Source organism: Falco peregrinus, chromosome 8 (assembly GCF_023634155.1).
Source record: "Falco peregrinus isolate bFalPer1 chromosome 8, bFalPer1.pri, whole genome shotgun sequence".
Classification (NCBI taxonomy): Eukaryota; Metazoa; Chordata; class Aves; order Falconiformes; family Falconidae; genus Falco; species Falco peregrinus.
The window spans coordinates 57,106,744-57,131,333 of record NC_073728.1 but is presented as its reverse complement, the minus strand read 5'-3'; the positions used below and the strand labels follow the sequence as shown (position 1 = coordinate 57,131,333).

Here is a 24,590-nt window from a genome sequence, read left to right as displayed (position 1 = left end):
TTTGTCCCAGAGCATCTGCTTGCAAGAGCAACACTAGCACTGGTAACAGCACCTGGATGAGTGCTGACTTTCATATTTATGTTTTCCAGCCATCTCATTCCCTGCCCTTTCTGTGTGTTTATTCTTCGCAGTTCCTGCTGACAGGATGTGGTCTTCCCCCAGCAGCCAGGGCACAAATAGAAATTAATGAGGCTGCATCTGTCTTTGAGTTACCAAGTTAAAATCCTTAAAATAATTGCTGTAGGTTTGCTCTCTGGTGTGGCTGCAGTTTCCTGTAGCAGATCTGCGCCAAGTTTGGCTTGATTTTACAGGGGTTTGTCAGCCTTGGTTGCCATATTTTCACATATATAATAAGCAGGATTTCCTCTAATGAACACATGTGATTGAGAAGCATCTCAGGCTGCATATATGAATCCACTTCAAGCCTAGAGGTGCAACAGCTCAAATTGTTTGTAAGCTGCTCCCACGCCCCAGGAACCCTACTGATTCTGCTTTTTGCCAACACATCCCATGCTGGAACGTATCAGGTGAGCAAGCAACTAGCTCTGTTTTAATCCCCATCTCTCCATTTTGCCCATAGGCTAATTTTGACACAAACTTTGAAGACAGAAATGCCTTTGTGACCGGCATTGCCAGGTACATCGAGCAGGCAACAGTGCACTCCAGTATGGTGAGTCCCCTAGGTACTGCCCCAGCGATGCCGAGTCTTCAGTGTATGCCTTGCCCCAGCAACGCCTCTCTCTTTCAGAATGAAATGCTGGAAGAAGGCCATGAGTACGCCGTGATGCTTTACACATGGAGGAGCTGCTCACGAGCCATCCCCCAGGTATTCAAGCCCTTCCCAGGCAGAGATGTTACCAGAGCACCTAGCTGGTATTGTCCTCAGCGCGGATTAGTTTGGGCTGGAGACGGAAGAACAAAAAACCAGAGAAGACTGAAGTAGATAGAGGGGTTGAAAAGAGACACCACTGGCTCTTCAGATTGTCTTCTCCCCACCAAAGTCTCAACCACTGATGTCAGCAGCTGGTGGCCATTTCAGAAGCAGATCTATACTGCTGCCATCACAAAAGGCATCTGCCCTACACCCTCACATATATGAAAGCTCCATCCCTGACAGCTCCTAGCAGCACCTCCCAACTCAGCCACACTCACCCCCAAGCCAACGGCCTTATATAAATTTCCTGGTTTCACAAACCCCTCCCCTGCTCCCCGAAGCAGTCGCACCTGAAGTTATTTTGCCCCCGCAGGACCATCTTGTTTGTCTTACAGCTGCTAACAGGACTCAGCTGAGCACAGTACTTGGGATAGTGCTGTGTTTTGTACTTGGGTCTTTGTCCGCTTCTCTGTCTCGAGAATGGGTAGCCTTTGCTTTAGTTAAAGCAGTGTCGTTATTTCCTTCCTGGTGCACCACTTCAGTGTTTCTCCCTGTCGTGTTCTGGGGAGATGGAGTTTGCTTCAGGCAAAGGCAGTTAGTTTTTGGAAGGTAAGAATAGAATCATCGGATCTGGTTTATGTCACACTTTCCTGATGCCATTGTGTGGTGTCATACCACTACATGTATCAGGAACTTCAGCTTCAGTTAAAAATTGCCCCAGTGCTGAGTGGACTCTTGCGTTGTGCAAGGAAGGGAGCCCAGGTGGCTTGGGATGAAAACGGTGGGTCCCCTTGAGATGTGGCAGACTCAGGCTCTCCCTGACTTGCACAGAGCAGACTAGGCAGCTGGGGCAGGTTTCAGCATCCCAGACTGATGCCCAGACTCCAGGGTGCTCGCTCTCCTCCTGTGGGAGCCCCAGAATTGTAGAATTTTTGTGAGGATGCATGAGGGAGCACTTTGATGTGTCAGAAATGTTTCTCCAAATGCCCTTCTTTGCTGGTGATATACCTGAGGATCTTGATCAACCCCCCCAGGTTTAATCGTTCTCCTCTGCTGCTAGTTCTGCTTCAACTGTTTTCTAGCCCTCCTCTCTCCAACCTGAATTTTGGTGGTTTCGTCCTGCAAACACCTACAGACATGAGTAAGGTTGCCTGTGTGGCCCACTAACCATGATTCAGACTCCAGCTCAGAGCTTGTCTTCTGCAATGTGAACACGCGCTGGATCCCTGCAAAAACACTGACTGGCGACACGCTGGGGCGGGTGCAGTGCACTTCCATTAACCCTACAGATAAAAGGGTTTGCAGCCAGGGTTTGTGGAGCCAGGAAAAAATATTTCCACATGGCTGGAAGTGCCCATGTTTGTCATTCCCTGGGAAAGGTCAAACTTCAGTTCCCCGCAGGTTATACTCTGCTGATGGTCTCGTAAGACCCAGCCACGGGGAGGTTTCTGCTGCTGATTGGATATGTGCTTATCTCCAATTTATATTTGATGCTGTGCTGCTGTTGCCTCTCCTGACTGCGCTAACAGAAGGCAGGCTGTGGCTGAGCTGGTGGCAAGACAGCACTACAGATAATCTGTTCTGGTGTTTGAGTGTCCTCCCATCCCGGTCACCCCTGCAATGATGGTGCTTCTCTGAGCACAGCTTGTGGGGTCCCTGCTCTCTGCCCCGTCCTCCGGCAGGGCTGCAGGCAGTGCCACATGTGACAGAGGAGCAGCCAGCAGACACCACCACGGCAGAGGGTTCATTTGCAGATTCACCAGATTTGGTCTTGCAGTGACCACTGTGCTTTGCCATGGGGCACGTGGCTGTGGCCAGGGTGTCCTGTCCTCAGCCCCCCAGCCTGGCTGCTTCGTCACCTACACCTCCTTGTGCTACGTCAGAGACCGTGGTTTCACGGGTGAAGAACAGAGCCTACACCTGGATGTGCACCACTCCTCCCTGCCGCGAGCTACATCCTCATGGCCACCAGCATTGCCTGACTGCGGTGTGAAACACCAGGGCGGGGACATTGGATCCCCCGCTACAGAAAGCAAAGTTACTTTTGTAACTTCCCACACGTAAAGCTGGCTGATTTGTCCCCTCGTGCCCTGTGCATCAGCTGCTGTGCTACTAAATTTGCATGAGAGCTGTCAGCCCTGTCACAGACTTGTGTCAGCAACAGCTGGAAACAAAACCGGAGGACAGCAGGATGCATTGCCCTGGGCGGTTGGGGCATAGAAGTTTGGTAATGACTTCAAGTAACTGGAAATGAGATGGGTAACAGCTGAACAAGTGCTTACATTTAGCTTCCTGGGATTCCAGTGTAGGTGACTCACTTTGTTGCTGCTAGGCGCATATAAGCCCAGTGATTTTGAACAGGTCAGCAACAGAACCAAAATCATCCCAGCGAGGCTCTAGCAGAACCGTAGCCTGGTGCCTTGCGTGTTCATGGGACTTTGCCGGACAAAGTCTTGGATAACTTTACAATACAACATTCCCACATTGTGTAGCAAGTCCAGACCCCACGTTGCAGGTGTTCTACCCCACCCAAATGCATTAGAAGACGTAGATTTCTCAGTGCCGTGTTTATAATGCGTGGAGGGAATTTCCCATCTGAGAAACAGCCCCCTCTGCTCTCAGCTGTTGCCTTGAGAGCAAGCTCCCTCTGATCCCCCCATTGTCCTCCGATGGGGACAGGATTCGCTGTGCAACGAGCAGAAGATGGTGGCTGTTGCAGTCCACAGCTGCGTTAGAAACTGATGCTGACAAGTGTGATTTGTCTTTGCAACGCAGGTGAAATGTAACGAGCAGCCAAACCGAGTGGAGATCTATGAGAAGACGGTGGAAGTCCTGGAGCCAGAAGTCACCAAGCTTATGAAGTTCATGTATTTTCAGGTAAGTGGTCAAAGAGAGAGGGAAAAATGATTTATTACTTGGATGTTAACTTAGCCTAACAAGGCTGTGCTATCCTTGCCTGCCAGGCCTGCTCGGAGGGGCCCCGAGCCCCCCATAGCTCCCTCCCTTGAAGCCGCCAGCAGATACCTGGGACCTGTCTGAAGGGGAATCTGTGCCCCTTGCTGAGCCCTGAAATCTTGTGTACGAGTTGGGAGTGAGCACACCTCAGCCCTTGAAGTCATGGAGGACCAGAGCCCCCGCTGTGTGGAGCTCGTGGGTGGCGCGGGCTCCTGTTTGTCTGGGGTGTTGGCTGGTGGATGTGAAAAGCTGTTTCTCCACCGGCGCCAGCACAGCTTGCTCTTCTGCTCTTCCCTCTGAAGCAAAGCCAGGAAGAGCTGAGGGCTGGTGGTACAGCTGGTGCCTGGGGTGGGATGCAGCCGTGCAGCTGGACACCCTCCTGCTGTGCCAGCAGGAACAGGCATGAGCTCACAGCCCCCTGAACACAGGGGTCAGCTGGCAAAGAGCACCAAAGCTTAAATTTAGCCGTTGCCACACTTGAGGTACTTTGCAAAATAATATGCTTAGATCCCAACAGAGCCATGACCACGTGGCAAGTGCAGAGCTGCTGCGGGCTCTGGGGACCTCGCCACATCACCGCCTGCGTTTGTAACTGGCTGCAGCTGGGTTTCACCATCATTTTTAGGTTTTATGTCCTTGAGGTCTTTGCGCCCCGCCTGAAAAACTGAAGCCTGATTTCACGGAACACGCTGCACTCAGGGCAGGTGCAAACGGAGGGTTTGAGCCCCCTTCACCTCTCCAGTGTTGGGGATGTTTGTCTGCAGCACATTGTAATGCTGCTGTTTCGTGGTGGCAGTGGACAGGGACTCTGGAGCCTCCATCTCCAGCAGAATGCTTTTGTAAAAGGAAGGGGGTGGTGGGTGGGTGGAAGGGGATCCCAGTGGTGGTACAGTGATCATGCATGAGCTGCTGCTGGGATGACCCTGTCCTCCTGCCTTCCAGCGCAAGGCTATTGAGCGGTTCTGCAGCGAGGTGAAGCGACTGTGCCATGCTGAGCGGAGGAAGGACTTCGTCTCTGAGGCCTATCTCCTCACCCTGGGCAAGTTCATTAACATGTTCGCTGTCCTGGATGAGCTGAAGAACATGAAGTGCAGCGTCAAAAATGACCATTCTGCTTACAAAAGGTGAGAGGGGGTGATGTGGTGGTGGTGGGAACAGATCCGTGCCTGGTCTGCAGGGGAGCACCTGGTGTGCCCAGCAGTGAGGTCCGATGGACATCAGGAGGCTGGAGGTTGGGTTTCTGCGCTGTCGTAGGCTCTCTTTACGGGTTTAGGCAAATCTGAGCCCTGTTGTGTTTCAGTTCCCTCTTGGTAGAACGAGGAAAGAGCAGAGTTGCGCTGCAGGGGGCTCTGAGGCTGCTGCACTGCAGCTGCAGGTCAAACAGGGAAGATGGGTGGTCAGAGTCTCACATTGGGTGAGCGATCCTGCGTGATGTTGGATTTCTCCCTTCCAGAGCTGCCCAGTTTCTGCGGAAGATGGCAGACCCCCAGTCCATCCAGGAGTCCCAGAACCTCTCCATGTTCCTGGCAAACCACAACCGCATCACACAGGCAGGTCCCTTTTCTCTGAACCACCTAACTTCTCCGTGAGTAGAGACAATGATCTCACCAAGGATGACAGCACTTCAGACCAGACTGTGGCAATAGCTGTTGGGTCGTTGCCACTGACCCTGATAGTCTTTTGGTCAGGCTGTGTAATTCTAGCAATATCTCCTTCTCGTGGGTCATCCTGGCTGGCTTTGAAGGTCTCTACGTCAAGACAAAGATGAAGGTCAAAAAGATGCAAGAAGAGCCCTTGAAGGGGAGGTTGTTCCAGAAGCTCTTCTCCTGTTTTCCCCAGGAAATCCATCCAGTCCATCTGTGTGACAGCACAGGGACTGCAGTTCAGACCCCATGACCCTCCACACTCCACAGGCTCTGTAGCTTCTGCTAATGAGATAAAATACTGCGCAGAGACAGGAGAGAGTCAGAAAGCCTGCTTCTGAGGCATCTTTCTTTACATCTCGCTGTCTGATATTTGGCTGTTGTAATCAGTCTGAAGGGGAGAGCTATCCTGCAGAAGGGAGATTGTTCCTTACAGGTAGTAGCATGAGGTCAATCTTCTGCTGGTAGCTTAAGAAAAGCACACAGACAAGGTTTGCAGAAACCTCATCATTCTACTCTTAATCCTTCAAATATGTTTCTCTCCTGGTTTCTGCTGTTCCTCTGTCCATGTGGATAATGTCCCTGTTGATGTTTCAGTGTCTGCACCAACAACTAGAAGTTATCCCTGGCTATGAAGAACTGCTGGCTGATATTGTCAACATCTGTGTGGATTACTATGAAAACAAGATGTACCTCACTCCCAGCGAGAAGCACATGCTCTTAAAGGTGAGGTTTGGCCATGCTCGTGGGGCTGGGTGCTTGTGTAGTTTCATTTTTGTTTTAGTAAAATGAAATTCCCTCCCAGGACAATGTTTCTCTTAATTTTCTTTATTTTTTGCTCCTTTGGGTTTACATGCATCCCTTCTCTGCAAAGCCAGTGTCCTCTGGACACACAAGTTGCTATGAGATCGGAAGGCTCTCTGCATGCAGCAGCAATGCTGCCTTCCTCATTTTCCTGTTTCCCTTCTGATTCCTGTTAATTTGTGTCTTCTGCTGCAATACCTCAGTCTACCCATTTTCCCCTCTTCTTGTGTTGCTGAACAGGCTGGAAGTGGCTGTGAGCTGCCTCTGTTTCTGCTGTAACTTGGACCTTCTGCCATCATTTCTCTGCTGTCCTTTCTGCCATTCTCTCATATTCCTATAGAAAAATCTTTCTTCCTCTCTCCCTTTCCTCTGCTCTTCCCCATCTCCATCTCTATCCTTTCCTCCAATCCTTCCCAAGGTTGCCAGCAGCTCTGCTTGCCTAGGACTAAGCACATACGTGGAGGTGGTGGTCCTCTGCTGACGGATGAGAGCACTGGTGGGTGCCCTGTACTCTCCAGAGCTGGAAGGGTTTTTTTCTGTTGTGCATTGACGTGCAGGATTGTGGGCTTGACCTGGGTAACTGTATAGGACATGCCAAAATCACCACTAACTTTGCAACACTGAAATTTGTTCTTGATGCCCACTCCCAGCAATAATTCCCTGCAGAAGGCAGATCCTTCCAGGTTTGGTTTCCTGACTCGATGAAGCGCCCTCAAGCTGAATGTGCCAGATATCTGCTCGTTTTGTCTGTTTGTCCTTGCTGTCAGTCAGTTATTACAGTGATTGCAGTCACTGTTACCATAAGAAGTTCATTACCACGGTACGAGTCAACTATGGTTCTTTGAAGGATAATATGGGTAGTTTGAATGTCTGTAGTGATTTGTACTGAATTAAAGGGGAAAAGTCAATGCAGGAGAATATTTTAAATGTTTTCAATTCTTCTCTGGGAGTAACTGTTTGCCTTTGGGTGGACAAGACTTTTGGGTTGAGTGACAGGTAGTACAGGAGCCTGGAATGGTCTTTCCTGATGGTAAATGGTGGAGAACTGTCCTTGTCTTGTGCTGCTGCCTTCACGCTAATGAAACCTAGCCTTTCCGTCTTCTCCAGGTGATGGGGTTTGGCCTGTATCTTATGGATGGGAATGTCAGCAACATTTACAAGTTGGATGCCAAGAAGAGAATCAACCTTAGCAAAATAGACAAATTCTTCAAGGTCAGTGACCCGTCTGGGTGAGGCTGGGGTTTATTGCAGATCAGTGAATTAGCAACCTGTACCACTGCACATGCTGCCAGCAAAAAACAAACTGCAGGAATAATTTACAAGTCCAAAAAATCCAAAAGGTCGAGCGATTATGAAGGCTAAAGGATGAGGAATGGGATTGCTGTGAATGTGCATGGGCACAGAGCTGCAGCGTGGCTGATAGAAGCGATGCCAGCCCTCAGTGCCACCAGCCAGGCTGAGGATGGGTGAGCAGTGCCTGGGGCTGGCTCTGCTCCCGTGGTGCTGGAGCCAGGGAGGTGGTGGGAGCTGAGGACCCTGCAGCCCTCGCTGGGGCCACGAGGGCTCCGCTTGCTTCCTGCCGCGGGGGCTGTCTGTTTTGTGGATGAGGGAAGGACGTGCCAGACTGACGTTGCTTCTGCCTCTTCGCACATTTCTGAGGCAGCTTTGCAGTCTCCTGAGGAGCACCGTGATTTCAGGGCACAGGCAAACCTGGCTGGTTTGCTGAGGGCTGTGTGGGTGATGGTTGCAGTCCCTTTTCCCTCAGCAAGCTGAGGAGCTGAGGGACAGAGGACACAGCTGGCCAGCCAACATGTGACCTGGCAGTCTCATTTTGTGTGTGAACTGCTCCCTGTAAGACAGAAAAGGCTTCTTGGGGAGCTTGTGTCAGCTGGGACTTGGAGGGGCTCAGCAAGTTCCTCAAAGGGCTCACCCAGTGGTTTGATGAACCATTTTTGTCTTATCTGAGATCTGGGGGCTGGGGAAAGGCCTGTGAGAGGTCGATGCTCCCAGTGACAGGGTGGGAAGCAGCGGTGCAACCTCCCTCTGCCCATGCACACGTGCAGCTGAGTCCAGCCCTGGGCTGGTCCACAGCTGGAGGCCAGGCTGCATTGCCCTGGGGCAACTCAGCACAAGAAACATTTGGGATAATCCTGTGGCTCCCCCAAACTCTGGTGTGCGTGAGGCACCAGTCACCAGTGGCAGATGGAGAAGGGGGGGCTGAGACCCCGCATAGCACCACCGGTGGCATTTCTATTGCATCTGCGCACAGGCTGGGTCCAGGAGTCATTTCAGGTTTGCGGCAGGGCAGCTCTAGGAGGCAGGGGGGTTTGGCAAGGGGCTAATGTATTGGCAGCAAGGGCTAACAGTATGGCAGGAGGATAGCAGAATAACTTCCCAGGTGGAGCAATTAGTTTTCTTTTAGACCTAATGAGCTTGAGCAGTCCTTCCAGAGTCCTTTTGCCTCCATTGCATTAATCTTTCTCCTGAGAGGAAAAAATTAGGTTTTGTTACCAACATTTGCTCCACATCAGGGAAAATGAGAAGATGATGATTTCTGGGGGGGCACAGAATGCTTCTTCCCCATCACTCTTTCAGCAGAGTGGATTCTCTCTGCCCCTTTACCCAGAGAGCTGCTGAGGACCCTGAAAGAAGAGGTTGGTTGTGGTGATGGGGTACGGGATGCCTCCCTGCTTATTGTCCCGGCTTGCACTTTATAGATGGTGGGCTGGGTCAGGGCAAAGGGAGGGAACGGGAGAGCCCAGACAGCTGGTTTCGTGAAACGTTGGTGTACCAGCTGCTGCCTCCTCACCCTGATCAGTCGAGGACCTATTTACCCCAATTTGGATCATCTCCGGGAGACAGCTCTGAGAGCAGAGCTGAAATGCCCACATAGGGGACTACGGACAGACGCCATAACCTCATGGACGGGGCAGTAATGAGGTGATTGAGTACCATCCGGTCACTGGGGAGACTGCTGAGGACCAGCTCTGCAAAGGTGACTTATCATGCCATCCCTTGAGTCTTCCAGGTTTCCCCTGGTTCAGCTTTGCTAATTCAGCTGAATCTCGGTTTCAATCAAGCCCTCGGTCTAGTCTGTAGAGTTCAGTCATCTTGGTGCATTCAGACAGATTTACTGTTCATTGCAAAGTGCTGTGGGCCGTCAGAGAATCAGGTAAAATATCTTCCATTGCATGGAATAACTTTCTCCTTTCCAGCTTTTTTTTCCATTTGCTCTTCTCCAACATATGCTGTGGTCTCACCTAATCAGTTAAGTACCACTCCAGACTATCAGTTCTCAATAAGAAAAGGCCAACTGCTCCTTTTACTACATCTGCTCATTGCCTTCTGATTAAATTTCTAGTGGATTGACCAGGAATTTGAGTAGTGAAAATGAACTACCCCTTCATTTAAGCCTTTTGTGAAAGTGAATCCCTGATGACAGCATTTCACATCCTCCGCACAAGTCTGCCTGAGAAGGGAAGCATGTGATAACAGGACAGGGAATTTGGCACTTTTCCTGAATTTTGGGACAAGGCTTTTGTAGTTGCTTGAATTTGAAGTTTCATGTTTTATTGAAGAAATGTCGGGAGCTCTTGGTTGAATTTTGTTTGCAGCTGAAAGCTTAGTGAATCAGGGACCTGTCTGAGCTTGAGGTACGTTCTGTGCACTTTGACTTTGATTTCCCGTGCAAATCCTCCTGAGACGTAAAGGGTGAGCAAAGCCACGTTCTATTGCCTCTGTCTTTCTCTTTGTGGAGAAGTTTTAAGACATATTCACAAGCAGCCACAGTGCCAAAGTACAGTCTGAGTCCCTGGGGAAAGATGCCACATCGCTTGGAGTCCAGGCAGCAAAGCAGCCTACAGCTCCGGAGTGGCAGCAGCTTGCTGCCGAAGTACCAACGTGCTGGCTTTTCATCCCTCTGTTCTCTTGGAGGATTATGGTGGGAAGCAGTAAGCCCTGCTCAGGAATACGCTGCTTTGTTTTAACAAGAGCCTTTCCTCTGGCCGGTTACAGCACTGAACCATTCTGGCCATAACCAGCCCGCTATTGGCGAGGCCAGGGCTCCAGAGCACTTGCAGGGGGTGATTTTCCTCGCACAAAAAGCCTTATGATCATTTTTGGTCACTTCCTAGGTGTGAAATGACCCTGGGTCCAGGTTTGCACCTTGCTTTAAACAGCCTGACACTTCCCATAGCTTCAGAGACACAGGACGCTGTTTCATAGTCCCTTGTGTTTGCACTGGGGGCCCACAGGTTCTCTCTCCGCTGTGTTTCAACCATCTTTTTATTTTCTTTTCCAGCAGCTGCAGGTGGTTCCTTTATTCGGCGATATGCAGATAGAACTGGGCCAGATACATTAAGACCAGTGCTCACTATGAGGAGAACAAATCCAAGTGAGTGCCTGCCGTAATGTCTCTTGGCTTCTGTGTGTGTCCCGAAAGCCGTGGTGGGAGCTGCATCTCTCCGGCGTGCGTGAGGTCTGTGCACGGGTACCCGTGTGTGTCCCCTGTGAGGTGTGAGTCCTGGCGTGCCGGCTCCGTGTGCACGTGCATACCTCCCTGTCCCCTGCATGGGAAGATGTCCCTCACCGGCCCCTGAGCACGTGCGTGTGCAGGCAGCTCTGAACCTGTGTGTCACCATACCCCTGTGTGCAGGCAGGGGGAGTGGGTGAGGGCTGGGGGGGGTGCTCGGTGGCCGGAGGCGAGGGCAGGGGGACGGAGAGGCGGCTGGCGTGCAGGTCGGGGGCAGCCACGGAGTGCTTGCGAGGTGTGTGAGTGTGAGCAGCGTGTCCCTGCTCTGGAGGGGATTTTAATCCACATTTTTTCATCTCGGGGACAAAATCCTCCCAGAGCGTGAACACAGCGGCGGACCTCTTTTGCAGTAGCCAGGGTGTCTCCTCTAGCTCAGGCACGTTTGGTGGAGAAGGGCAGCAGGACTGAGGGTTTGAGCCAGATGCGCTGGAAGTGAATGAATATTGTGGGAGAAGGGCAGAAACTGAGTCTTTACCGGAGAGCTCAGGAGTGGCGTGGTGGTTGTAAAGCACAGCTTCCCAGCCGAGGTTCACAGGCTTTTTGCTGCTCCCACCCGATGAATTTGCAGGACGGTTGTTTCAGATCACACCAGGCGTGTGCGGAGCCCCCCTTGTCTGCATCGCTTGGCATCACGCTCAGACGTTGCTAGAAAAAGCGGTGTTAGGTTTGGATTGTCCTTGGAATGGGCGTTTGCGACCCCACGTAAGCAAAAGCCCAACTGGAGCTGTGTCCTGGGCTGTAGTGGGCCGATGGCAGCCTGGCTGTCACCGGCGAGTGGCCTTTCGCCATGGGGACCGCATCGCGTGGAAGTCAGATTTCTCCAGTGTCTGCAAGAAGCAGCCTGGCCGAGCTGTCTCTTCAGCAGGACAGGATCTAACCTGCAAGCTCTCCGCTTCTGTTTTGCTCGTCCCCCTTCCATCCCGGAGGGTCCGGCTTTTTTGCCCCACCCCTGTGGCTCACCCAGGAGCAGCCCCTCCCCTTGCCCCGCCCAAAGGCTGGTTGAAAAGTGCCAATTAATTGTTGATGAGAAACTTGAAAACAACGTGGGCAAAAAATTCATGAGCAAAAAGGGGTTTTAATGAAAATTGGGGGGGGGGGGGGGGGGGGGGGGGGGAGGGGAGAAAAAAATTAAAATTCTACAAAACTATAAATCTAAAGAGTATTTTTTGAAAAACTGAATTTTAAAGGGAAAAAATGGTCTAAAAAATGGCACCTTTTTATCCCAAATCATTCAGAAAGCACATTTCAACGAAAACATATGCATTCATTTTTCTCATCTCAAACCCCAAGGTGGGCTCGCGGGGCTGTTTATCTGTGCACAATTTTAATGTTTGTCTTGAAATCTGTCTTACCAGGTCTGTGTGCCGTGCCTTACTAACCGATGTTTTCTTCCCCGCTCACTTGCTTTCCCAGCAAATTGCATGGGACTCCCCAGCACTAACTCTGCCGAGGGTGGTTCCATATAATCCCCATTTTCTTACTAATGTTTTTTGTCACTTTCCTTTCCCTCCCTGTCTCCATGAAAGTGGAATTAATCGGTGGTTTTTCCTGCATGGCGCTTTGTTTCTGCACTGTGGACTAGGTTGTGTGTGGGCAGGGAGGGCTGGTGCAGCCCCTGACCATTCCTGCTAACCCTGCCGATTGTCCGGTGGGGAGCACAGCACATTGAAACGGGTAAGAGTCGAGCGATGGGGCTGTGGTGAGGATGGATTTCACAAGGGGATGATGTGGCCCAGAAGTTCCAGGACCCTTCTGCCACCACATATATTGGCAACAAGTGCCTCGCAGTTAACCGTAGGAATATGTCTTCATGTCTATGTCCATATCGGAGGCAGATTTCTCACTTCCCTTTTCTACAGTCAATCTACATTGGAGAAGATGACTGTTGTCGTAAGATGGACAATTATTTAGGGGGGAAAAAAGCAAGAGCTGAATATTGTGATGACAGAGTAAGACATAAGGGTCTCCCTGACAGACTTGTGCTTGCACAAAGCATTTTGGTGGAGCCGTTTGGTTCTACGTCTCATACAGAATGGGGGAAAATGAGATGCTTAATTAAACACACCTGATTCATACCGTTTTCTGCATATGGCTGTGCCTTTGGGAGGGGAGCGCTGCCTTCTTGTAGGATGTCATTACACTGTTACATGGTACATGTGGCTCAAAGCAAATGAAAATCTAGTTCATTTAATCACAATCTGCTCGTCATTTATACTCAGGGTTGTTCACTGAGCTGGTGCCGTGAGCCAAAGCCAAAAACAGAGTGGGAGGGCTATTCCCTTCCTGGCCCCTTGTGGAGTCTTTCCTTGCAGGAGAAGGCAGCATGACCCAGCTGTTTCAGACGTGGAGGGATGACCTCTAAGGGGATGATTACCCTGTGGTTTAGCAATAAGGGTGCAAACAATGCTGGGTCTTTGCAGTTCATCCTTCCCTGAAAGCTTGTCCGACGGTGGCCTGGGAAATAGCTGTCTCTGCCCATGGGGGTAGGTGAGCCCGACATGGAGAGCAGCCTTCGGGGTGGATGGAACAGAGATATTCAGGCTGAAAGGTGAGGCAGGTGTACCCATCATGCTGTGTGAGACCACCTCTGGAAGACCCCACACACCAGGGGACATGAGAGAGATGGCAGAGGCTGACATTTGCCCTGAAGATGGCATGTCTTGAGCATTCTGGAGTGAAGAGAGCAGATGAGTGCAAGGCTTTGTCCCTGGGGGTGTCAGAGTGGAGCCCCGTGTCCTGTCCTTGAAACCTTTGCTTTTTTGCCCAGGTGGACATGCACTCAGAGCAGCATAAGTCCCCAGTACAACATCTGTGAGCAGATGGTCCAGATCCGAGACGACCACATCCGCTTCATCTCAGAGCTCGCTCGCTACAGCAACAGTGAGGTAAGCTCAGCGGGTGGTCACGCGGGCTCGTTGGGTGGATGAGGCTGGGAGAGGATGAGTGTGGTCTGCCAAGGGCATACAGTGAGGGGGGGAAGAAGAACACAGGTGGAACAAACCACTTCCTGATTCAGCAATAAAAAAGCAAGCTATGAAAGGCTCCTGCAGGTGCAAAGTGATGTGCACCAGCAGATCTACGGCAACGGTTTCTGCTCTTTGGCTGCAGCTTTGTTAAAGTAAGAAGCAGAAAAAAATTTGCAATTAAATGTTTATTATCAGCGAGGTGACAGAACGCCCATGACTTGCAAATGGGTCTTTTCTGTTACACAGAGCTATTGGTCAGGGCTTTGAGGAAAGTTCACAGGGGCATCTCTGTTCTCTTCATTACTGCATAGCAGCACCCTCTTTGATGGCATTGGGACTGTTTCTTGCAAATCTGTGATCTTCATTCATCACTGTTAGTTTAATGAATTGTTAACATTTTCAGCCCTTTTTGGCATTTGTAAATCAGTAAATGACTCTCAAGGATTTCAGTAGTATTAGGCTGTCGAAAAGGAATGGGGAAGTGGAATGAAAACAGTTATTTGCTCTGAGGTGACGGGTCAGACATTTTTCTGTCGGAAATAAATTCACTGCCTGGGTAAAAAGAGCCTCACCAAGTTGTACCCCATTTCCAGAGGGACGGGATAAACACTGTTCAATTTTAGTTTGATCGTAAGGTCACGGGGAATTCGTTTCAGCTGGGATTTGAGAAAGAGATCTGTGGCTGATGTTTGGCTCAGTGAAGCCTCCGCAGCAAGTTGCTGGGTCTAGCCCTGATGCCGTGTGATGTGATGGATGTGATGTTCTCCAGGTGGTCACTGGCTCAGGACTGGACAGCCAGAAATCGGATGAAGAGTACAGAGAGCTCTTTGATCTGGCTTTGCGGGGACTGCAGCTGCTGTCCAAGTGGAGTGCCCACGTCATGGAAGTGGTGAGTGCATCCATGGAAGTGGTGAGTGTGTGTTGTCCTCCTCTTCCCAGGTGAGCGTGAATGTTTTGACATGGCATGTAAAAAAGACTGTGGAAAGGTGAGCTTCCTTTCATGTTGCCTAGCTTCAAGCCATTAACAGACGTGCTATGGTCAGGCAGCTAATGACCCTGAGCTCTGTACCAAACGGAGAAAGAGAGCTTTGATCATCTCACCCTGGACCTTCACCGCCCTTTGCAGGTGCTAGGAGGTCCTCACTGATGTTAGGAGGGGACTGTTCTCCTAACCTGGACCACCTTGGTTAAAACCGGGCTGTTTTGGATGAGTCTGGGTCTCTCTAAAACTGTAATTCAAATGATGATGGAAATTCTTAATTTGGAAAATTTCAACCACAACTCAATAAAAGTCCACATATGTCAAAAGCCCAATATGACTGGCAACCTCCCAAATAAACAAAACCAATATTCAGTACAGTGATAATAAAGCCAGGAAGAAGCACAAATGCTGCTCCCAGAAGTACGCCAAACAACTGCAGTAATGTCTAGGGAGTGTTTTCCTGGCATAGGTCCCTCCTCAGTCTTTCCAGCCTGGCTTCTCACTTATTGCAATGTTGACAGAGTCTCTTTCCATCTTCTAGTACTCTTGGAAGCTGGTTCATCCCACAGATAAATTCTGTAACAAGGATTGCCCAGGAACAGCAGAAGAGTATGAGAGAGCCACCCGGTACAATTACACCAGTGAAGAGAAGTTTGCCTTTGTGGAGGTAGGTACCAACTGCACAAGAACCAGCCAGGGGTGGTTGCCTGTCCATGTTCCTCACGCCAAGGAAAGAAGGGAAGGGCATCTTGCCATACTCAGCCAGTTCCTCATCCCTGTGGCCCACGTTAAGGGATTAAGGGTTCTCACATCCCTGTGGCCCTTAATTTGTCCAGAACTAAGGGGCAAATTAAGTTCTTAGGAGCTCCTGCTGGGATAGAAACACAGCAGCAGTGCATGGCGAGCAATTCTCTCTGTGCCTGATCGTGCTCTTCTTACGCTGTGTTTGCATGCTGGAGAAAGATAGAGTGAATCCCTGTGTTTTCTTAATATTGCTGTATTAAGCCTCTCCTGACTGAAAAGAGGTTTCAGGGCTCCTGAAAAAAAAAAAAGGGTGTAGGTGTGATGGGTTGACCCTGGCTGGATGCCACCTAATTACCCGACCCAAGTTACTTGAGCAGAATTAATTTAGTCCCAAATTCTGTTAATGTTGGATTTATGGACCTCTTGATACAATGGAAAAATAGCTAATACACCTAGGTTTAATTTCTGCTTCAGGTAATTGCCATGATCAAAGGTCTGCAAGTGCTGATGGGCCGGATGGAGAGTGTCTTTAACCAAGCCATCCGCAACACCATCTACGCAGCCCTGCAGGACTTTGCCCAGGTGACCCTGCGAGAGCCGCTCAGGCAGGCGGTCAGGAAGAAGAAGAATGTTCTGATCAGGTCAGTCTGTCCTTCCTGAATGTCATGCAAAGCCCGGGTGTTTATCCGTGTAACACATTCGTACTGTATAAGCGCATGGCCCTGTATACACCTCAGGGAATACAACCAGCCAACATACCTTGGCCAGCAGCTCTTCCCAAGGTGACTTTTGGCCATGTCTCCCCCAGTAAGGACAGTGTATGTCCCCACCTCAGATACTTTTCCTCCATATGTGCACAGCAGTGAATATTTTCATCTTGAAGTAGAATCAAGCTTAAGCACTACTTTCCCTCTCCCATCCACTCCAGTGTCCTTCAGGCAATTCGGAAGACAATCTGTGACTGGGAGGGAGGTCGAGAGCCTCCAAATGATCCTTGCTTGAGAGGTGAGAAGGATCCTAAAGGTGGATTTGATATTAAAGTCCCACGACGCGCAGTAGGACCATCGAGTACGCAGGTATGTAAATGTCCGTCTCCTGTGTGGGGAATTAATGGTCTTACAGCCGTGTAGGAATCTCCTAGCTGTGGATTAGCAGCTGTTTCTGTGGTCTGTTCCACAAAGTCTTCACACTGTTGTGTGTTAAGTGTTGATTTGATGCCTTGTTTGTTGTATAGTTCCCAAAGCGTCCTTTTTTTAGGGATGTGATTGTCTATAGCTCAGAAAGATGGTGGCTTATGGGTGCAAAGAGTACTAGCCACCTGGGAGAGTGTTATTTTTTGTTGCAGAGCACCATGACTGTGTGTGGTGGTGTCTCCTTGGAGAGTTGTAACTGCATGTCAACTTTCTTCCAAAGCTTTACATGGTGCGGACCATGCTGGAGTCCCTCATAGCAGACAAGAGTGGCTCAAAGAAGACTCTGAGGAGCAGCTTGGATGGGCCAATAGTCCTGGCCATTGAGGAGTTCCACAAGCAGTCCTTCTTCTTCACCCACCTTCTCAACATCAGCGGTGAGGTTACAGCAGGGGGAGGCTTGAATCCAACTCTTGCATGCTCAGAAAAGCAAAGATAGATCAGGTTTGCTCCTCATTGACCTGTGCAGAAGATTTTCCTTGATTTTTTCCCAAACGTTCTACTTCTGCCTGATTCAGGCATGTTTCTAGGTATTAATCATTATGCAAACAGGAGTGAGGGAGCAATAACAAACAGACACGGGGGATAGTTTATGTTCTAGGGCTGGAGTTTTCTTTCTGTCCCAAACAAACTTCTGAGCCACTGGGCACAGAAGAAATCTTCCGGAATGACTCTGAGCCATAGAAATATTCTCCTTGGAGCTCTGGAGCAAGAGGAATGATCTCTTCTTTCTTCTTCCATTACAAAGTGCTCAGACCCAGCATGGACATGGTCTGGGTTTAAAAACAGACATCCTAGAAATATGTTCATACCCAAAACCAGTCCACTGTGAGGCTGCAGCTGTGTCCTGTGCGCTTCCCTCGCTGCCACCTCCTTGGGGGTAACGTGGGTGCCCTCCTGCCGGGGCATCTCCTCTGTGTTTCAGAAGCGCTGCAGCAGTGCTGTGACCTGTCCCAGCTCTGGTTCCGGGAATTCTTCCTGGAGCTGACCATGGGCCGCCGCATCCAGTTCCCCATTGAAATGTCCATGCCCTGGATCCTCACGGACCATATTCTGGAAACCAAAGAACCTTCCATGATGGAGTAAGAGCCAATGGGCTGTGTTGGGACTGTGCATGCAGTGGGGCTTGGGATTTTTCTGGGAGAAGGGTAGGCTGCTGATGAACGGTCTTTTTGATGTGGGAGGGAAAATAGATGTTTTTTGACTTGCGGTTACATGAGTCTGTGCTGTATGAATACCTCGTTAGCAGTCGCACACGAGTGGGTTCCTGGCGCTGGCACTTACTTACGTGTCATAAACCAGCAGCTGGCAACTGCTCTGTTCTGATGTGGGCACTGCTTGGTGGTACCATCATCTGCATGCAGCAGTCAGACAGCATGGGCAACCAAAGGGCCCTGGCTAAGGCACCTAAACACATTGGGGGTTTTATATATATATATATATATATATGATAAATAATGAAGAATTGCTGTTATGCAAATCTAATAATGTTCTTAATATCTTCCTCATTAGGAAAACATTGTTTTCCATTTTATGGCCATTCTCAGAGCACTCTGTGAAGTGGGACAGGATGGAAGCTTTTTTAAGGGCAGAGAAGGAGCAAGTGTTGATTGAACAAGTTGCAGTTCAAATCCAGGTTTATTGTAGTGCTTCCAGCAGGGCACAAAGAAGGAGTATTTGAGGGCTGGAGGGAGTGGAAGTGACAGGAGTGCAATCAGAGAAAAGCCTCTTTTAGCACCAAGCAAGGCACATACACTGGCTTGTTTATGCTGATATGCCCCAAAGTTAATTTAAGACATGATCTGTCTTCTTGCCCTCAGGTATGTACTGTACCCCTTGGACCTCTATAATGACAGCGCATATTATGCCTTGACCAAGTTCAAAAAGCAGTTCCTGTATGATGAAATTGAAGCTGAAGTAAGTTCTCTTCATCTTTATTGTACAGAAAGAGCTCAGCTCACTGGGGTCACATTGACCTGTTTGACAGCCCCATCTAGCAGTTCAGTGCATCTCCTGAAAGAAATACCCCATCACGCTGAAAAGTTTTCAGAAGGTCAGATTTTCCAGAGAACTTACAGACCTGTTGATCCAGGGTTTGATCTTAGTGGTACCCATGGGGAACTGTGGAAGCCAAGGGCTGTCAGACACTGGGGGCATGGAGGAGTCTGTCTGATGGTCAGAGGGTTGTGAGACATCAGAGGAAAATGAGAAACCGGAGATACCTGAGAGAGAAGGATGACTGAGGATGGGGGACCAGGACCTGTAAGAACATGCAGAAATTGTAAGAGAGAAATGTAACTGCAATTTTCTGCTTACCTTGAGCGTGTGAGAACTGCAGGACTGGTTTTAGATAGTGTATCATACATGTACATATTAAATTAGAGCTCTGAGTTGAATTACATTGATCTTGCATGTGTAGGAAGGAGCTGTTCTGTGCTGGTGACACCCTCACAAAGTCCTGTTTTTTTCTCCCCTAGGTGAATTTGTGCTTTGATCAATTTGTGTACAAGCTGGCGGATCAGATCTTTGCCTATTACAAAGCAATGGCTGGCAGGTAGGAGAACCTGGCTGATGATGATGATTGATGATATCGCTGCATCCAAATTGCTGTTAACTGAAAGGTTTTCCCTCAGGGAGTAGCCGCTTCAAGTAGACATAACAAAATAGATCATCCTTGTCCCACAGAGCTGGCTGTCCATGTCAGACCAATGTAGATGGGGAAAATGAATTAATGGTGGCAAGGGAGATATGGTAAAAAGTGAAAAAATAATAGTTGGCATCCTAATAAGCCGTCTGAGTACAGTTTGTGAGAGCAGCAGCAAAGCAAACCGAGCCTATCGAAGACACATCCTTGCTTGACTTTGTGTACCAGGCAGGTAAGTGGAAGCCTGCCATCTCTACAAAAATAGGAATACCTACTTGTCCTCACCCTAGTAAAGCAGCAGGACTTGTAAAAGCTAGAAGGGTACTCAGTATCTTAGGTCACACATCGGAGCAACTGCCTGCAGGACTTCTGCAGAGTCGCTTGCTTCCTTGTGGGGAGCTAGACCTTTGTGACATTTCCTTCTTACCCCTTTAAAGAATGTGGATGAACTCTAGTGAGAGTTCTCCTCATGTCCCCAAAGGTGAACCAAGTCTTTGGTGTAAGTCTGCAAGGAGTTTTGTCTCTAGATCACATTTGGCCTTGCAGAAGGAGAGCAATCAACCAGATGTTCCCACAGCACATCTTTAAGGAGGGAGCGTGCCTGTGGGACCACCCCAGTACCTGACACTAGTGATATCTTTCAGCAGAGTCTTTTATCTTTTTGAATGGTTTATCCATAAAAACCAAGAATGATGGACAACAGCATGGCAGTCCCCAGTTAACAAGTGCTGCTCTGTGATTTAGTGGTGTGAGCAGAGTTATTAGTGTGTGGGAATTTCTCAGCATTCAAAGCAAGATGAAAAGAAGGATGAAAACAACCCTGGAAAAGATCCAGAGAGAAGCTGACAGTGTATGTTTCTTTTTTTCTGACACTGATTCCTTTTTTCAGTGTTTTATTGGACAAACGTTTCCGGGCTGAATGTAAGAATTATGGAGTGATTATTCCATACCCACCATCCAACCGCTACGAAACACTGCTCAAGCAGAGGCACGTTCAGGTATGCTGCAAGCAGTACACTCCAGTACTCGTAGCTCTTGGTCTGTTATCATTTTGTTGGTGGTTGGATCCTAGTGCTGGGCTCAGAGTCGGTGCTGCAATGAGAAGGGTTGAACCTTTTCTGACACACCGCTCTGAGGGCATGGGGCCCGAGGGAAAAATGAGTTGTGCTCCGCATTTCCCTCTTTCCCTTTTAAGTAATTGTAAACTCAATGAAGGCATTTGCATCACCACTTTCACATTTAAGGAGACTTGGATGTTTGGTTTTAATTTGCGTCTGTTAAAAAAAAAAATTAAATACCTTTTCCCCATCTGTATATAGCGTGCAAATATCATCTCTTCTTTTTGCAGTTGCTGGGTAGATCAATCGACCTGAACAGGCTCATTACCCAGCGCATCTCAGCAGCAATGTACAAATCGTTAGACCAGGCCATTAGCCGCTTTGAGAGCGAGGACCTGACATCCATAGTGGTAAGAACTGTTATTGACTGTGAGTATGAACAGAGACAACAATGTGCTGCTATGGATATACAGCCAACTGTCTTCTGCTTCCGGTCCCACCTACAGCAGGTTTCAGCCAGCCGTGTTTCATTCTTTATGCTGCTGAGTCTCTACTATTTATGCAGCTTTTATTGCATTATTGGACCATTAAGTATCTGCATAAATCACAAGGTGACAGTCAGCAGTTAGATTTTGCAGAGTTCATATAAGAGAGTCCTGTAACCTGGGAGAAGGAAATCTTGACTTTCCCCTGTTGAGGGTGGCTGAGACATCGTTTAGGTGTGCGCAGGATTTGCTGTCTTTGATACCTTACAGGAGCATCAGAGTCAAGTAGTGTAAAATTACTGGTTTCCACCTTTGGAGGACTCTGTTGTGAAAGCCAGCCAGTGTTCAGCAGGGAACAAATTAATTTTGCTTCCTGCAGATTTACGAGACACTGGACCAGGACCCCCCTGAGTGGAGGTGCAATTGGCCTTGGCCACTGAGTTAAATTGATGTCTTTAGCATTTTCTGCATCCTCACCTGGAAAGTTCTGTGTAGGTGCGCATACAAAATCATTCCCCTGGCAATTAAATCAGCTGTTTCTGTTGTCAGCTTGGTAATAGGTTGCATTTGCTGCTGCTTTATGTGCTGCAGGAGCTGGAGTGGCTCTTGGAAATAAATCGCCTGACTCACAGGTTGCTGTGCAAGCACATGACTTTGGACAGCTTTGATGCCATGTTCCGGGAGGCCAACCACAATGTCTCCGCACCCTATGGGCGCATCACCCTCCACGTCTTCTGGGAACTCAACTTTGACTTTCTACCCAATTACTGCTACAATGGATCCACCAACAGGTGAGGAGGAAGACCAACGCAGGGGGCATCTGGAGACCCTGCTTTTCTCTCCAAAATGTCAAACCTGCCACGTAACACTCACATGCATTGCGGTGAGGTTTGCATTCCTTATGGGATGCAATAGTTACACTGTAAATGAAGTTAAAGCCCACCAGCTCCCCTTGGAAATGTTAGTAACAAATGCAAGCAGCAGTTAGTGATTGAACTAGCTTGGTCTAGAGAGTTGGTTTACTAAGCAGCAGAACTGTGGCAGCTGCTCATATATGGGTTTCTTGGCTGCCCCAAAGGAGAAAAAACCTCACCTTTGGTAGGTTAAACTGATCTTTTACACCACCAATAGTTTGGGGCAGGAGTTTACATTCCAGTTTGTGTAGCTCAGGTGATGAACTGGTAATTAGTCTGCAACTGCAGTTCACCCAGACCATGCTGTATCCGCACTCAACACAGTTACCTGGGCTCTGACAGCTTTCCCTCCCGTCTCCCGTGCGTGCCACAGGTTTGTGAGGACAGCAATCCCATTCACGCAGGAACCCCAGCGGGACAAGCCAGCCAATGTTCAGCCGTATTACCTCTATGGATCCAAGGTCAGTAAATGAGCCACAGCAGCCAGAAGGGATGGATGTTGGAAGTATTTATTTAGGAAGAAAGAAATGCAAGAACTGGTTCATTAACAGAATGGTGGGTGCAAATGTGCAGGGTTGTGTTGCTGTGTGAATCCAAAAAGCCATGCAAGAAGCAGATTCAGTGTGCTTTTGCTATTACTTTCCTGTATTCCTCTCCGTAACATGCCCAGTTTAAGGGATGCTGACACTGCTCTGTGCTTAGCGTTTACGCTGAGACCAAGTCGCATCCACTTAAATGTGCAGAGAGGAGACCAAGTTGGAGCTCCAAAGCAGTGCTCCTCCCCAAGTTAGGTACCGCTTCAGGAATCCCATTTGTAGTTCAAAATGGGAATTACTAAAATACTTTGTGCAAATGTAGACTACTTAATACTGACAAAAAGCTCTTTTTGTCAGGCTGTGATGACTGTTTATACAGGCATTATGAGGGCTTGGAGTGTGATGCTGGTGGAGCATCACTCAAGTGTGAAAGTACTTGAGTGGAGTTTATTTCTTTTGCATGTTGATTGATGACTCTGAAGTGAATCTACAGCACTGATGAAGATTAGCTAATGACATTACAGTCAGCCAAGCCTGGCCCTTCCCAGAGAGCTGAATCGGTTTCTTTTAAAAAAACCCTCAGCAAATGAGAATATTTTTGTCGCTTGACAAAAATCTTTCTCCCTGCAGCCAATGCCCCCACCTCATGTTCTACCCTGGGACAGACAGCCCCCGTGGACACACAGACAGTCCTGTTGGCAGGAGCTGGGAAAAAGCAGCGCGAACCAAACAGGGTTCTCTAAGCAGGGTCTGTCTTGATATTGCTCTCATTGAAGGCCGTGCTGCGGCAAGATGGCCCTTTTATCATCGCTGTTTTTATAGGAAAAAAAGCAGTGAGGGGATCTGTAGGGACTCTCCCTCATGAAACTGGAGCTCCGCATTAGCACTGTGGTCATGGGGACTTCCAGAAGCTCCTCTCTCAGTCCGTCATTCAGTGGCCCCTCCAGCGAGCTGCTCCCTTCACCGGCTTCGTCAGGGCTGTCATCGGGGTGCTTCAGCCTCGCAGCCCGGTGGCATCGTGCCGACCAGAACTGCAGGCAGCCGTAGGCCAGGAGAGCAATGAAGCAGAGGAGCAGCAGGCTGCTCACCATCCACATGGAGGTGGTAGACTCATGCTTAGAGCCACCAAAAACCAGAGGGGTTTTGTCCAGAGTGTGGAAGGTGGTGCAGTGGTTGCTGGAGGGGTAAGAGTTCTTGCACGTGATGCAGAGGACGTAGATGGTGGATGGGGTGAGTCGGTGGAGGACAAGGGAGCTGAGGGGGTGAGGAACTCGCTCCTCGCGGTGGAAGTTTTGGCGTAAGTAGCCAGCGAAGACGCTGTTCCAGTTGGGGCGGTACATGACGTGGTAGTAGTTCTCTGGACAGGGGTTGTTCATGGCCCAGGAGACGGTGGCGCTGGTGTAAGAGATGTTCTGCACTTCGATGTTCATTGTGCCCCTGAAACCATATGCAGGGAGAGGCTGAGTTGCCTGGTTTGTGTACAGGCTCAGAGGCCACTGACATCAGTGGGGTCTTCCCACCAGCTTTACTGGCCCTTAGATTGGACTCAGGACTATGCCTGGCTCTTAGATGGGGTTTAGATTAGATGCTAGATCTTAGATGGCTAAAATTACAAAAGATGAATCCTGCTGGTTCCCAGAGTACTGTATCACCCTACTTCATAACCAAAAATACCCAACGGGGACATAGGACATGCTTTATGCTCTAGTTAGATTTTTTTTAAAATCTCTTCTTTATGACTAGTTGTCTGTATAGGAAGCTTTTTTAGCTCTTTCGTTTCCCATGGAATAGAAAGGGTACTGCAAGTGTGATTAACATAAACTAATCATTAAACTAGCTCCAGCTTGCCTTGTGAAGCTGCCAATAGAGATTTTGATTTTACACCTAAATGCCATTTAAAAAGCTGCATAATGATTAATTCACTGGTTTGCTTGCTGCGTTTTCTGTACCTTACTTGTTGCTTAATAGAGCATAAACTCTTCCTGTTCCTGCAGCATCTCACTGTAATATCACAATCTTAAATGTGAAATCTAAAGGTTGGTGAAATGTAAAATCAACACCTTTAGGGAAATACAAATATATGAATAATAAGTACAAAGCTCTCCCCCAGATAAAAGATGCTGATCACTAACAAATTACTGTTTAGAAACAGCCACAAATTAATACATCACTCCTTTAGATCCCCAGAGTGTTCTTTGAGCCTCATTGCAGGGTTTTCTCTCCCAACCAGCCAAGAGCTCCATGCAATAGAACCGGTTTGGTTT

At 49.0% G+C, this 24,590-nt stretch overlaps 2 protein-coding genes across 3 annotated transcripts in view; one reads left to right on the top strand and one right to left on the bottom strand.

Annotated features, from left to right (window-relative positions):
• The window catches only part of CYFIP2 (cytoplasmic FMR1 interacting protein 2), a 55,268-nt gene that overhangs the window by 8,438 nt on the left and 22,240 nt on the right, over positions 1–24,590 (top strand). The window contains 22 exon segments of the mRNA XM_055813021.1: positions 581–670; positions 749–826; positions 3,650–3,751; positions 4,772–4,953; positions 5,283–5,379; positions 6,070–6,198; positions 7,384–7,488; positions 10,577–10,621; positions 10,623–10,669; positions 13,575–13,692; positions 14,543–14,662; positions 15,297–15,422; positions 15,974–16,140; positions 16,428–16,575; positions 16,913–17,066; positions 17,615–17,771; positions 18,510–18,606; positions 19,167–19,243; positions 20,223–20,331; positions 20,682–20,801; positions 21,468–21,667; positions 22,164–22,251. Coding sequence (XP_055668996.1) covers positions 581–670; positions 749–826; positions 3,650–3,751; positions 4,772–4,953; positions 5,283–5,379; positions 6,070–6,198; positions 7,384–7,488; positions 10,577–10,621; positions 10,623–10,669; positions 13,575–13,692; positions 14,543–14,662; positions 15,297–15,422; positions 15,974–16,140; positions 16,428–16,575; positions 16,913–17,066; positions 17,615–17,771; positions 18,510–18,606; positions 19,167–19,243; positions 20,223–20,331; positions 20,682–20,801; positions 21,468–21,667; positions 22,164–22,251 — 2,556 coding nt within the window.
• FNDC9 (fibronectin type III domain containing 9) overlaps positions 22,282–24,590 on the bottom strand; it is a 34,383-nt gene continuing 32,074 nt past the window's right edge. For both annotated transcript variants that reach the window (XM_027778852.2, XM_005231825.4), the window contains exon 2: positions 22,282–23,763. In XM_027778852.2, coding sequence (XP_027634653.2) covers positions 23,094–23,763 — 670 coding nt within the window. In that variant the 3' untranslated portion in view covers positions 22,282–23,093. The remainder of the gene's footprint in view (positions 23,764–24,590) is intronic.